The sequence below is a fragment of the Cynocephalus volans genome, chromosome 17 (genome assembly GCF_027409185.1).
Source record: "Cynocephalus volans isolate mCynVol1 chromosome 17, mCynVol1.pri, whole genome shotgun sequence".
Classification (NCBI taxonomy): domain Eukaryota; kingdom Metazoa; phylum Chordata; class Mammalia; order Dermoptera; family Cynocephalidae; genus Cynocephalus; species Cynocephalus volans.
In genome coordinates, this window is record NC_084476.1 from 23,339,348 (window position 1) to 23,352,814 (window position 13,467).

At 49.7% G+C, this 13,467-nt stretch overlaps 1 protein-coding gene across 7 annotated transcripts in view; it reads right to left on the reverse strand.

The window, feature by feature from the left end:
• The window catches only part of RGS3 (regulator of G protein signaling 3), a 128,284-nt gene that overhangs the window by 53,866 nt on the left and 60,951 nt on the right, over positions 1 to 13,467 (reverse strand). For 5 of the 7 annotated variants that reach the window (XM_063082213.1, XM_063082215.1, XM_063082214.1 and 2 more), the window contains one exon: positions 8,946 to 9,068. In XM_063082213.1, coding sequence (XP_062938283.1) covers positions 8,946 to 9,068 — 123 coding nt within the window. Of the gene's footprint in view, positions 1 to 1,447; positions 4,547 to 8,945; positions 9,069 to 13,467 lie in introns of those variants that run through there. The other 2 variants (XM_063082220.1, XM_063082221.1) reach the window with 1 other exon arrangement.

Consider the following 13,467-nt stretch of genomic DNA (forward strand, 5'->3'; position numbering starts at 1 on the left):
TTTCTGATCCTAGCCACCCACTAGCTGTGTGACCTTGGGCAAGCTTATTAATTTCTCTAAGATTCAGCATCTTCATCTATAAATTGGGCATAATGAGGGTAAACATACAATGGGGATAACAAACTTCATAAGGCGATAGTAAGGATTAAATGAAACAATGTAGGTCAAAAGCTTGGCACCATGCCTATCTCATAGTATAAGTGCTCATCAAATTATCTAGTGTTGTCACGCTACACTTGAACCAAGGACCTGGGAACAATCAGAGAAAGGCTTGGGGGAAAAGAAGATAGGACAGGATAGAAGGCAAGGTTGCACTGTCTTCATTAAGAGCTAAATAAGAATGGCAAGGTAAGGCCAAGAGCAAGACGGCAGGCGAAAAAGAGCTTATCCTCAGGCAGAATAGCAGCACAGAAGGGAGGAAAGAGAGCTAAAGGCACCGGAACAACAGTTGAGCTTTTTAGGGAAACGAGTCTGGAACTTTGGGAGAATAGCTGAAATCCAATCCATTTGATTCCCAGTTACTTAGAGCTGAGATTCAAAATTGGTCAATTAGCAAAATCTGGGTGCAAAACCTGGTTGGTCAGCAGGAGCATCCTCTCTCCCCACCCTCAACTGGGTTCAGGTCAAAGGCCTCCTTCCTCTACTTATGCTCAGCACACCTAGTCATGGGCCTGAAGCTATCCCTTTTTTCTGCCTTTGGCCAACATTCCATTGCTGCCTGGCACCCCCAGATTGTATCTGCTGATCCTCTTAAATGCCAGACTCAAAAGGGAAGGAGCCTAACCCAACCATTCCAGTGGCCCCCTGAGAGCCTGTCTTAAGAAGCTCAACCTTATCTTTCCTATCAGGTTTTTTCAAAATCTTGTGGGAAGCTAACGATCTCTTTAGACTGTGCCACCCCTCAGGACAATGAATTCTGGTAGTTTATTCTCCACTGGATGGAGAAGAAGGCATCTCATTTTGTCCTGAAAGCATCCCCATTATAGCTTGATGGACCACAACTTCTGACATGCCCAATATCCCCCCTCCTGCCTCTTTCTGGAGATGATTGATTTCTCTTACTTCATTCCCTAAAAGGCAAACCTTTGCATCTAGAAAGAGCCGTGGATTAAGTTGAAAGGCCTTGGCTTGAAGACTAGCTCAGCCTCTTACCAGTTGTGTGACCTAGGATAAATTATTTAATTTCTCAGAGCCTTGGTCTCTTTCATCTATAAAGCTAGGCTGCTGGGAGGCTTAGAGAACATAATGCCTGCTGCCATCTCCAAAGCCCATGCTCTCACTGTGGGGCTCTCATTGTGGGGAACACTGCCACATTGTGTAAATGCCCGCACCTCTACTTTGCAGAACCTCTTGGTGCCTTGGTGCTACATGTAACAAATGAGGGTTATGGTGGGAGAATTTATGAAAAATAACTTAAGGAATAAAAAAGCAAGACATATAAATGTCATTATTTCCAAAAGGTCCATGTTTTCACAACTCCCAAAGCGCCAAAAGACCCAGGCCAGCAGAGACCCAGGCATGATGGCTTACAGGAAAGACAGAGAGTTTCAAAAGCCCCAGAGCCTGAGACATAAGAAAACATGAACATGGAATTAGAGGGTGTGTGAGGAACTAAAAGGATTGCGTTGTATTAAAATTGCACAGATGGCCTTTTCAACAATAAATGCTTGCACTTCCATCCTCCCTTCTCCCGGGCCGAGACACCAAACTAAGACAATTGGCCTATCAGGAAAGAGGCCGTTGTGTGTTTCTTAGCGTGATTTATGTGGCAGGGAGGGGCTTGGCAATGTTTCCCATGATTATGACTCTCAAGTGCAATTTCGATAGCTTGTTCATCATCTTAGACGGCTTGGATGGACTGGGATGCTGAAGAGTAGTAGCCACCAGGTCATATTTCATCTTTTCAAGCCCGTGGAGCCAAATTAATTGCTTCATTGATTTGAGAGGCAAAGCAGCAATGGCGCTGAGTCTCACCACAGTCACGGAGCAGACCAGCCCAGGGCCCACCAGGAGCTGATGTCCGCTTCCCCAACAGCCAGCCAGGCCTGGGACCCTGATGTGAGCATCTACTCCACTCAGCAGCTGGTCAGGACAAGCTGGGAAGAAAGTCCTATCCCCAGGACTGGGTACTTCATTCAGATTCTGCATTTCTTTGTGGCCAGAGCTCCTGTCCTCTGAAACTATCTGGTGGACAGAGGCAGGTCACCAGATCCAGGAGAGACAAGCTTGCTGCCTTCCCAGACAGGCGAGTCTCCTGTGCCTCACAATTCCCTTAATGTCATTTTGTAAAGGAATCAAATGAAATCAAAGTGCAGCTTGCTGTCTGTGCAGACCCAGCTGCCCAGCCTCTCATATTCACCCTGCAGGCTGGGCCCTGGCTGAGAGCAACACCACATATCGCTGGTCCCAGTCCAGGCTGGAGCATTAGCCTGATTACCAGCAGACCTATCCACTCCCATTAGACTGCTAATTCAATACGTCTGATCTTTCTTAATTCAGGAGAAGAAAAATTAAGAGGTAAAGGGTGTATTCTCTTCTAGGCCTGTTTTTTGGTGGTTCAAGTGGCCAAAGCAGCTGAGCAAACTTACAAAGGCACAAGAACCCTTCTCTAAAGACAATGAGGTCTTACGTTACACAGCACAGACAGCATCCAAAGTCAGGGTGTTTCTCTGGCCTGAGCCATCTCTCCAGCCTCTCTGACCCCCTTTTCCTATGTAAGTGACACTGATCCTACAAATACCATTTTGCATGTGAGCCATGCCCCTCAGGCCTATGGCCTTGGGCTTCCCTCCCTCTCAGTCTTGGCAGTTAGACAGACAAGGGTGTGGGAGCTACCCAACCCTGAGCTCCAGCTGGGGGTTCAGCAGGGAGTGAACAGGCTGGGCTCTAATCACTGTCCCCTTGGTGGGTCTTCCTTCAGCCTGTGGCAAGACAGTTTCCACTAGAGTTGCTGAGCCATACCCAGCCTGAGTCCCTGACCCTTAGCGGCACCAGAGAAAGCAGACTAAGTCAGTTTCCAGAGCACTGTGCTCCAGCTTCCATCAGCCTGCCCAGCACAAGGTGGAGGGGACAGCATAGGCCACCTCTGCTAAGAACTGGGAGGCTGTGAGCTTTCCCACTTTGGCCAGGCTGAGCACTCTTGGCTCCCAACTCCCATGGACACTTCCAGAAGTCAGCACTGGCCCTTAGCCCAGGCCTGGCCAGTCTGTGAGGAAGGCCCCAATCCTCACTCACGTCTGCTGAGAGAGCAAAACACAATAGAAGATGATGGTGGAGGGGGGAGGTGCCAGGGAGTCATCCCTTCTCATCCTAGAGCCTGGCATTCACATAACCACCACCCCAGCCACCATCCAGCACAGGCCACCATCACCTCTCACCTGGAGGACTGAAGGGTCTCCCTAACTGCTCTTACACCCAACTGGGCCCTATCTATCTGCATTCTGATCGTGTAGAAATGTACCTGAGACTCTGTGACTCCCTCCCTCAAAAGCCTTCAATGGCTCCCCACTGTATGTAGAATGAAATCAATAAAACATATACCACCAAAGCCCTGCAAAATTTGGCCCTCACCCACCTCATCTTCTCCCTTACTAAGCTCCCCGCACTGGCCTGCTCTCCAGCACACCAAGCTCCTTCCCATCTCAGGTATTCTTCCCATGCTGTTCCATCTACCTGGATCATTCTTTCTCAAGTCCTTGACTGGCTAACTCTTTTCTAGTCCTCAGGTCTCAGCTTAAAAGTTATGTCCTTCCCCTGCCCGCCCCCCGCAACACACAAAGCAATCTAAACATAATTCCTCCTTAAAGAGATCTGTTATTTTCCTTCACAGACAAGCACAGTTTGGAATCACATATGTGTATGTGTGCGTGCTAGTGCTGATTTATTTAATGCTCACTTCCTACTAGGACTGAAATCTTGATGAGAGAGCAGAAACTGTGTCCTCCTTGTTTTGTACAGTATCCCCAGCTCCTAGCACAGAGCCTGGCATAAAATATCCATTGAATGAATGAGTGAATGTGTCCAGATGAAAAATGAGTGAAAGGATGGAGATATCTTCCGGCAGCAGTGGATCATGGCATTGTGCTCCATTGGGGGTGATCTCCGCTAGCCTCGCCTGCTGCCCCCAAGGCAGATGCTGGAACTGCCACTGGAGTCCCAGATGCTATTTGGCCTTCTTCTTGGAGGGAATAAGCTTCTGAGTCTTCTCCATTTGGGACTTTCTGCTGCCAGTCTGCTCGTGACCACAGAGCCTCTCACACCATTGTGCTCCTTCTGTTGCCAGTCTACACACATCCTTGGGACCACTCCCTTCAGATGACCATAGGCCCACCATCTTGGTCCTCTGTTTTGGATCCAGTTGAGGTGAGGTTACTGTGTGGTAGGGGATGCCCAAGAAAGGGTTAAGTTGCCAGAAGCAGAGTCCCGCCCTTGGGTTTGCTCAGCCAATCAGAGTCTGTTCTGATGAGGTAAAGCTTCTATCCTGGGTAGCATTGGTTGAGTTGACTGGCCCCATTTCCTGCTGGAGAGAGCCGTAAGGGTGGAGTTTCTGTGGAACCAGACAGAACTGGAATTAGCTCTCTGTCTACTCAGGCCAAGGCTGCCTGACTCCAGGGCCTGCCTCTGCTCCTTTGTAAGGCACTCAGACAGACCTTGACATCTCCAGGCCCTGTCTCTAGCTGCCCCAGCAGAGGTGACAAAGTGGCACACACCTTGGTATCACATCTGGGAGAAATCTTACAGCCAGAGCAGACCCAGGAGGCCTCAGTTTCCCTGCCTGGGCCCTGGAATACTGCAGGTGTTTACCAGGAAGTGACATGTAACAGTTATCACATATGCTCGGAGCAGCAGCAGCAGCTTCAACAAACAAGGCCACCAGATGAAACTTCTTATATAGACATCAAAAAATAATGATAGTAACAGTAATAGAAGCTAGTTCATAGAGTTCTTCTTATGTGCCACTTTGCTAAGCACATCACATGAGTTTAATGCTCACAAGAACACTGTTAATCCATCCACTTTACTGATCAAAAATGGAGTCTCAGAGAGGCTAGGTGGCTCACCAGAGGTCACATCACTTACTACACTATTCTGAACCATCAGTTGCCATATTGGTCTCTGCCACTAGACTGTGGTCTCCCGAGGAAAGGATGTAACAGATTCCTCTGTGCATTTCTCCATGGAGCCCAGGGCCTGCCCTGAGAACGGAGCCAGCCCACACTGTACTGCATCCCCCTTGTCATCCTGAGGGCTCAGTGGAAAACCTGCGCTTCTCAGAAAGCTCCCTAGAGCACGTGGAGAGTGCTCAGCAGGAGGCTTACTGCATGGATGATGGATGGACAGCCAGGATCCTACTGGAACACTCTTAGGACCTCCAGGCATGGTCTTTAATGCTTGGATCACCACTCCAGTGCCCTCGCCACCCTCTCCAACTAGGAGAAGAATTCCATAAGTAGGGGACCAGGCCTCATTCATCTCTGTGACCCCAAAGGACCTAAACCAGTGTCTGGCACAGAGAAGGCATTTATTCTGTATATTTTATTGAACATCTAAAATAATATAAATCTGCCTCTCCCTAGTAGCTTAGAACCTCAATGGCCAGAGTGGGACAAGGTATGAGTCATTCTAGATTAGAAGCATCACAGCAAGCCTGTGCAGGGAGGTTAGTACAAGTGATCCTTGGCAGAAGAAGAAAGGCAGATCCCCTCCAGGGACAGCTAATGAAACAAGAGAGGGGGAAGAGTTCTGAAGAGGATGGAGGGGTGATGAGCAGGAGAGGAAGTGGGCCATAGGAATGAGAGAAACTTCAAGCCTACCCAGAGCAGACTCCTACCTACCATGGTCAACTGTATGAGCAGGAGGAAGGCACTGGCCCCAGAAAAAGCATGCAGAGTGGCTGCTGCTTCCTCACTGCAAGGACACAGGACACAGGCACCTCAGCAACAGCACAGAAAGCCTGCGCCTGCTCCTCCCCACCCCTAAGAGAACAGACCTGGCCCCTAAAGGCAGCAGATTTCACAGGAAGTCAAGTTATGCAGAAATCTACAGGATGTAGTTCCTTAATGGAGACTGGATGGCCCCTCAGCTTTCATGATAATCACAAAGCTTGAAGAGGTAGAAACAGCCACCTTGACCAATGCACAGTTGGGACCACTGTGGCCATAGCAGGAAGCAGTTGCTAAAGGTCACACAGCAGGTATTGCCTCTCTATTGTTCTTTGAGTCCATCTTCCTCCAATTCCTGTTCTTCCCAACAAGCATATATTTCATTTTCAAGGCAAATTGCATTTATTTTGTTTTGCAGATTTGGGAAGAGCTTTACATTCCTTGAGATGTTTGAAGAATCCCCAAACCCAAGATGTCAGCAAACAAAGGGGCAGGGGACGGGGATTGAGAATGGGCAGGACTGGAGTTTGGGGAGATGCCTTACAAACCCTCTTTCCCCAAGGAGGCATGGGGGGTGCTGGGAGGCAGGACACATAGGCATTGTTTTCCATTGTTCAGCAGAAGGTGGAGCATTCACAGTAACAACACAGAAAAGGCATAAGAAGGCATGCTACTCAGTCAGGACTCAGAACAAATCAGTCAAGCAGGACCCTTCATGCCTGAAGATCAAGAATCCAGTCTCCAAGCTCTGCTTGGCCTTCCCTCTTCTCCCATGGATGACAGTGACATTAGCAGAAAGGCTGTGACCTACCCCTTGGGAAGGAGGTTCACAGTCACCCTGAGGCTGCAAGGACCTGATGAAGCTGGGCACAGGTGGATGATGGGGTAGGCCAGCTGGACAGCCACCTGGGCCCAGTCACTAAGGTCACTAAAGCATTACTGGAACTATATAGGGCTAGAGAGAATCTATTTACCAGAATGCTTTCTCTCAGGAAGCATTCTGTAAGTGACTGGAAGAATAAGTTGCTAAGACTCTTTGGTGTGTATAGTGGAAGTGGGGAAGGGGAAGATTGAGCAGTGAGACCCCCTAGGGGCCTGCCTAACAAAAGACAGTTACATAACTGCCTTCTAAGGAGGGTGGGCAAATCTGCGCCAGGCCCAGTTCTCAGGCACAGAAGGCGATTCTGAGGCTGTCCCTGGGGTCAGGCCATCCTTCTTCACCTTTCTTCCACCCAGCGCCCAGCTTCTGCCCTAAACACACATTTAAAGAGTTTTGGTTTAAAGAGGTGTCCAAACTGCTGCCTGCCCAGGATACCCATGCATCTTGGTATAGCCCTGAGTACAGGCCCCAAATCCTCAGGCCCTTCCAGGGCCTGCCAGCCAAGCCCTGCAGGGACCAGAGCCTGTGTTAGAAACAGCCTGCCTCTAGCCGCTCACTGCCCTCCCGAACCTGAACACGCAGAGATTCTCCAAGGCATTGAGAAGGCCATTGTCGACACACTCTAGAACCAGCAAACTCTGAAGCTGAGGTACAAAGAGCTCTTTCCCCTAAAACAGGAGGAATTAAACATTGAGGAAAGAAAGCTGGGGGCATGAGTTCAGCCATTCCATGTCCCAGGGGCTGCCCCAGTGAAAAGGGAGTAGCCTGGATTCTGACCGTGACCAAGCCAGGATTAAATGGGCAAGGCAGCCTATAGCCATGGTGACAAGTCTCTGCTCAGTGAAAGAATCTGACAGGGAAAACCAGCCAGTGTTTGATTAAGCCGCCTGTGGTGGGGGTGGGGGCAGTGTACTCCCCACAGTTGTGGTTGATTGAGTGCCTACTGCATACCAGGCACTGTGCTATGAACTGTATATTCACCCTCTCATTTAATTCTCACAAAAACCCTTTGGGAGAAGAGCTATTGTTCCCAGATTGCTGATGGGAACATCAAAGCACAGAGCAGTAGAGTGACTTGCCCAAGGTCACAATGCCAGTCAGCAGAGGCAGTGTGAGACTCAGAAGCCCATGCTCTTCTGTCTTCCCTCATCAAAGTTATTCTTGCCCCAGCCAGTGTAAAACAAGACAACCAGTGTAAGATGACATCATTCTCAGATTCTCACTCCCTTTGGGAATAGCTGGGGAGTGCTGTCCACCACTGGCTCTCCAGGAAAGGCTGCCAACCACCTCTTCCCCACCTGCTGCCTCGGCAGCCTACTCCCCCACTGCCTCTCCATACACTGGCTACACACGGCATGGTGGGCCTGAACACACTGGGAAGAAGAAACAGGGCCAGTAAGTTTACAGGCTGCAGCTCACTTTTATCCCTTCCCCCAGATCCAGCAGAGCAACCCCCTCAGCAACTTTTGCAGCCAATCAGACCAAATCCCAAAGGGCCAGCACTTTTAGCAAGAGTAGGGACCCAAATGACTCAAATGGGAGATATAACTGTGCCTTGTGGCAGGCATCAGGGTGTCAAAGGAGAAGGCTGTGGTCCACCTCTCCATTCCCCCTCCCAGGCACTGGACCTGCTGAGCAGTGCCCAGCCCAGATCAGCATCCACTAGGAATCTCTAATCTTTCCTGATGCTCCAGCTGGCCGGTTCCCAGCCCCCAGCAGTCCAAACTCAGCTCTACTTGGCTCTGGGCTGCATTGAACTATAACAGCTTCTGCTGCAAACACCCCCTCAATTATGCTGCCCTGGACCAGTGTTAAACACCAGGGTGCTGCCCCTGGGCATGGCCTACCCAGTGACAGAGGGAGAACACATGCCAGGCAGCAGCAGGGAGGCCAGCTCAAATTAAACTTTGCCATAAGCAAGCCAAAGAACAGAGCCGAGAATTGATGGGTCATGCTCAATTTGGCTCTGGCGCTCTACCCAAGCAATGTCAAACCCACTCAACAGACCCAATGAAATGCCAAGAGGGAGAGACTTTTGAGTACAGGACCCCTTGCCAAAATCTCATTGCCCAGATCCAAGTTCTAAGCTTGGGGTGGCTCCAAGTTCAAGTCGGAGGCTCGAGGGTCCAGGCTGGCCAAGGGGAAGCAAGGCAATCCGGCCACAGCTGCTGGCAAGGCCTTACCTTGCTCTCCAGGGGCGAGGCTGCCAGCTGTTGCTGCTTTGCGATGTTCTCCGACAGGCACCAGCAAACTCTCTTCTTCTGCTCCTGTGAGTGCGCTTCCAAAGTGAATAGGCACTCTGCCTTCTGATGTCAGGGAAAATAGAGGAAGGGATAGTCAGGGCTGCTCTCTGGTTCAGGGGGATCCCAGGACCAAGTCCATCCCTGGGCTCCAGAGGGTGAGGCTGCAGCAGGGAGGGGAGTGTCCGCTAAAAGCCACAAATGCACACTAATCCCTGGTGGCATTGAAGCAGCCAGAGGAGCAGGGAAGAAGGTTCAGGGAACAGCTGGCAAGCTGTGGGCCCGGTGGTTGGGGGAGGGGAGGGAGGCAGTGGCACCCAACACAGTGGAGGCCTGTGGAGAGCTGCAGGACAGAGAGAGTGAGGTCACCCCCAGGGGCAGGCAGCACAAGGCAGCAGCTGAGGGAGCACGTGGGGAACCCAGAGGGCCAAGGTCTCAGGCTGATGCTCTGGGAGCCAGGACCCACCCCCTCCCCCAGCTCACAGAATCTCTCTCCCTCACAGCACACTCATCTGACGACAAGGCCAAGGTTGGATGGGAGGTTGGGTGGATATGCCAACAGAACCCAAACAGCAACTTGGGTCCCTTTGTAAAGTCTCTGAAGGGCAGAGCCATGTGGCCCTCTGCAGCCTCACCACTTCCTGGTTCATGATCTGGGTCTGATCCGCAATGGATCAGCTCCATTGAGGGTAATATCTCTGGCACTGCTGTCATTTATATCCTGCTTTGCTATTCAACCTTGTTAAGTGCTGCCATCTCATATCCCCAACTAGACTTTTTTCATCTGGGTCTAGCACAGTGCTTAGCAAGCAATGGACTCGGTAAGCTCCAGCTGCTGGGAGGAACTTCCGGAATGATGTCAAATCCAGGCCAGCTTTGGCACAAGTGCCAGGGAGCTGCAGGGACCCAGGGAGTGGGCCTCCAAAGCAGGCAGAACTGCTGGGAGTGAAGCAGAGCAGGGCTGCATGCCCACAGTTACCAGCCACAACTGGGAGCTTTAACCAGAGGATTACCAGTTCTTTCTGTCTCTGATGAAATTTGATTATAACCCCACAGAGCTGCAATTAGATGAACTCAGCCCAGGAACTAAAAGCATAAGCTAGATGGCTTGGAACAGAGAAAAAGACAGTGTTTCTATCCAGTCCTTCCTCATTTCACAGTTGGACAGGCCTGGGTTGAATCCCAGCTTTGCCACTTCCTAGCTGTCAACCTCAGGAAAGTCACAAGCTTTCTGTAAAATGGGAACGATATGGTATCACCTACCTCTCAGAGCTACTGGGAGGGCAAGCATTCGGCCCTCCATAAACAGTGGCTACTATTATTATTGAGTAATTCATTAATTTAATAAATATTTATTGAGCACCTGCTATGTATCAGGGACTGTCCTAAGCACTGGAGATAAAGAGGTAAATAAAATGGACTAAGCCCTTGCCCTCGGGTTGGGGGACCGAGACATTAAACAAATAAACAATTAAATAAACAATATAATTACAAATTGTGAAAATGTCACAAAGGTCATAAAGGGAGAGGTTGTCCTTGAGCTAGATGGCCAGAGAAGGCTTCTTAGATGGAGTGACGCTTGAGCTATGGCTTGAATGATAAGAAGAAACCAGCAAGGAAAGTATCTGGGAGAAGTTGCTCCAGACCAAAGGCACAGCAAATGCAAAGGCCCAGTGCTAGGGATGGTTATTGGCATCATCTAACAACATTTGGGGACTTTTCTACCCTGCCATCCTACCCAACCCTTAAGGAGCCACCATTCTGGGCTAAGTGTCCCCAGGGTGCCAGCCATTTCTCTCCTGCCCAAAAGTACTCAGAAGCTGATCTTCCTAAAAGCATCAGAGGAGAGAGGGAAAAAAGCCCCGCCTGCTGGCTTCAGGGAACTGGGTGGGTGTGCTGAGGCAATCCCGAAGCTGCCATTTAACAACAGGTTCCCTCCACTTCCCAGAACCCTCCAGCCCACAGCAGGGGAAGGACACACCCAGCAAAAGACCCCAAGATTCCCCAGGGAGAAGCCAGGTGGGGCAGGCACTGACCAGAGGGCCCTCTCCTCCCTGTGTCATTGAGCTCCCCCTCCGAAGGGAGGGGGGAGGTGGGAACTATGGTCCCATCCAGCTTGGAAAGGCCATCATGCCACAAAGCTGGCCGTGGCCTGAGCCTCCCAGCCCAACAAATTCCTTAATCTCCCTGAGCCTCAGTGTCCTCTCCTCTCTCTCTTCTGAAGCAGGAATTCTGCCTTAACACTAATTCCTCCTCTAATTATCAATTTTAAAAAGCACTTTCCTATCCATGATCTCATTCTGACCTTGGCAATTCCATGAAGAGGCAGGGAGGACAGGGAATGTTATTCCCATTTTATGGAAGGGAAATACCAAAGCTCAGAGTAGCTAAGGGCCTCCCCAAGTCTCATTGCCAATGAATGGCAGAAAGACTCAAAGCCGTGGAGAAGCACCTGCTGGGATTTCAACTCCAAAACCTGGAGAAACATCCTCACCACCTGGTGAGGCTGCCACACCCTTGGCTGGCAGGAATGCTCTCCTTCGCACACTGGGCCAGGAGGTGACCGGAGCGCAAAGCCTTCAGAAGAAACTCTGTAGGCCAATCGGTCTCAGAGCAGTTGCAGAGTTCAATGCTCTAAGCTCCAGGATGGTGGTCCCCTCCCTACAAAAGTGTGAGAAAGACTCCCTAAACTGGGAGAGCCTCTCACAGGGAGAGGTCCACCATACCTAATCCTGAGACAGCCACCTCAACCCCATGCCCTGCACAATGCTAAGCACTTTACCAGCCGTGCCTTGATATTTCTTCCAATAATCTTGCAAGGTAGCAGCTGTTAATATCCCCATTTTACTGACACCCACAAGAACCACCCTTCCCACCCTTGCCCCATAGAGAATCTCCTTTGGAAAGCCATGTTTCTCAGCCTGATAGGCAACCATATTGCCTATATCAATAGAGAGGTTGTCTCTGATTCTCAGAGCTTGAAGCTGAAATGCCCTATAATGCCAGAGGACCCAGAAGGCTTCTAAGGTACCAAGGACCTATACCCAGGGTGGGGGATGGCTCTCTTAGATGGGAAAACATTTTTGGAAGGCCTGAGCTTTGGAAACTGGCCTGGCCAAGAAAGAGACTACTGAGTCAGCTCCCTCTAGGGAGGCTGATTTCCCACCTGCCTAAATCTGTCTAAATGGGGGTGCTCAGTGCCTACCTAGCTGCCTTCACATGTGAACCATCTCTCCTAATCCAGTGTGTGATCCAACTGATCCAACTTATCAGTTTCAATGCTGAGACACCCTGTGATCTCAACACCAGGCTCCAGGGTCAAGGCCACAAACCGTCCTGAAGCTATGCTCAGTAACTCACTCTGAGGCAATGCCTCTTGACTGCAGGACAGTCAGCCCAGCACAAACCTCTCAGATGCACAGGCCTTGACCAGCAACACTGGGCCAGACCTCTGCATCTAGACATGGTCCTCCTCAAATCCAACCAGATGCCCATCTCCTCTTGGCCTCTTTAAAACCCCCATCTTGCCTCAACTCTTTGTTCCTGAATTAATTTTATCTTTGTAAAAACCAAAACCTCTTCAGGTATAATTTAAGTTTGTTCATTTGCTTTGACAAACATTCTCTCATTTAATTCAATTCTCCTAATGACCCTATGACATAGGTAGGAAGGAAAAGCACAGCTACTACCATTTTTCAGAGAAAACTAAGGCTCAGAGAGGTTCAGTTGTTGGCCCCAGGATGTCTTGGGAGAGGAAGGATTCATAGTTTGTCTTTTGCCTCCTCCAAAGCCTGTGATCTTGTCACATCTGCATAATTGTATATGTATACTATAAAGAATGTGAGATATTCCTCTTAGCTTTCTTTTTAAAAGATCAATAAATCATTTATGATGTCTCTAATGGAGAGTAAATGAATATGAAAAGCTCTTCTTCTTGTTATAAAGCTGACAATAGTAATAGCTACCATTTGTTGAGCACTCACTGTGTGCCAGGCTCTGTGCTAAGTGCTTTGGATGCAGTCTCTTATTGAATTTCATTTAATCATTACAACAATCCTGCAAGGTAGGCCTAATCAGCCTTGTTTCCACAATGAGTATAGAACTTGCCCCAGATCACCCAGGAAATGGCAGCACCAAGATTCTAATCTACATCTTCCTTATTCTGAAGCCTAGACTCCTAACTTAATGGAGCCAGCATTAGATGCTAGGTTAAAGGATGGTTCCTGACCAATGTGCCTACTGACCATTGCCCCCAGTGCTCTAAAACCAGTCATGGGCTGCATACGTCCTATGGATTTTCAGGGGCTAAGGGACACCTGTCCAGGAGAATAGAGACTCAGAGCCAAGGAGACCTTAGGACAATCCCATGCAGGACTTTGCAGCTGGGGAACAATCAGAGCTGCTACCACCCAGGCAATTAGGGCTTTCTCAAAGCTGAGTGGAAAACACTCTCCAAAACCTGATT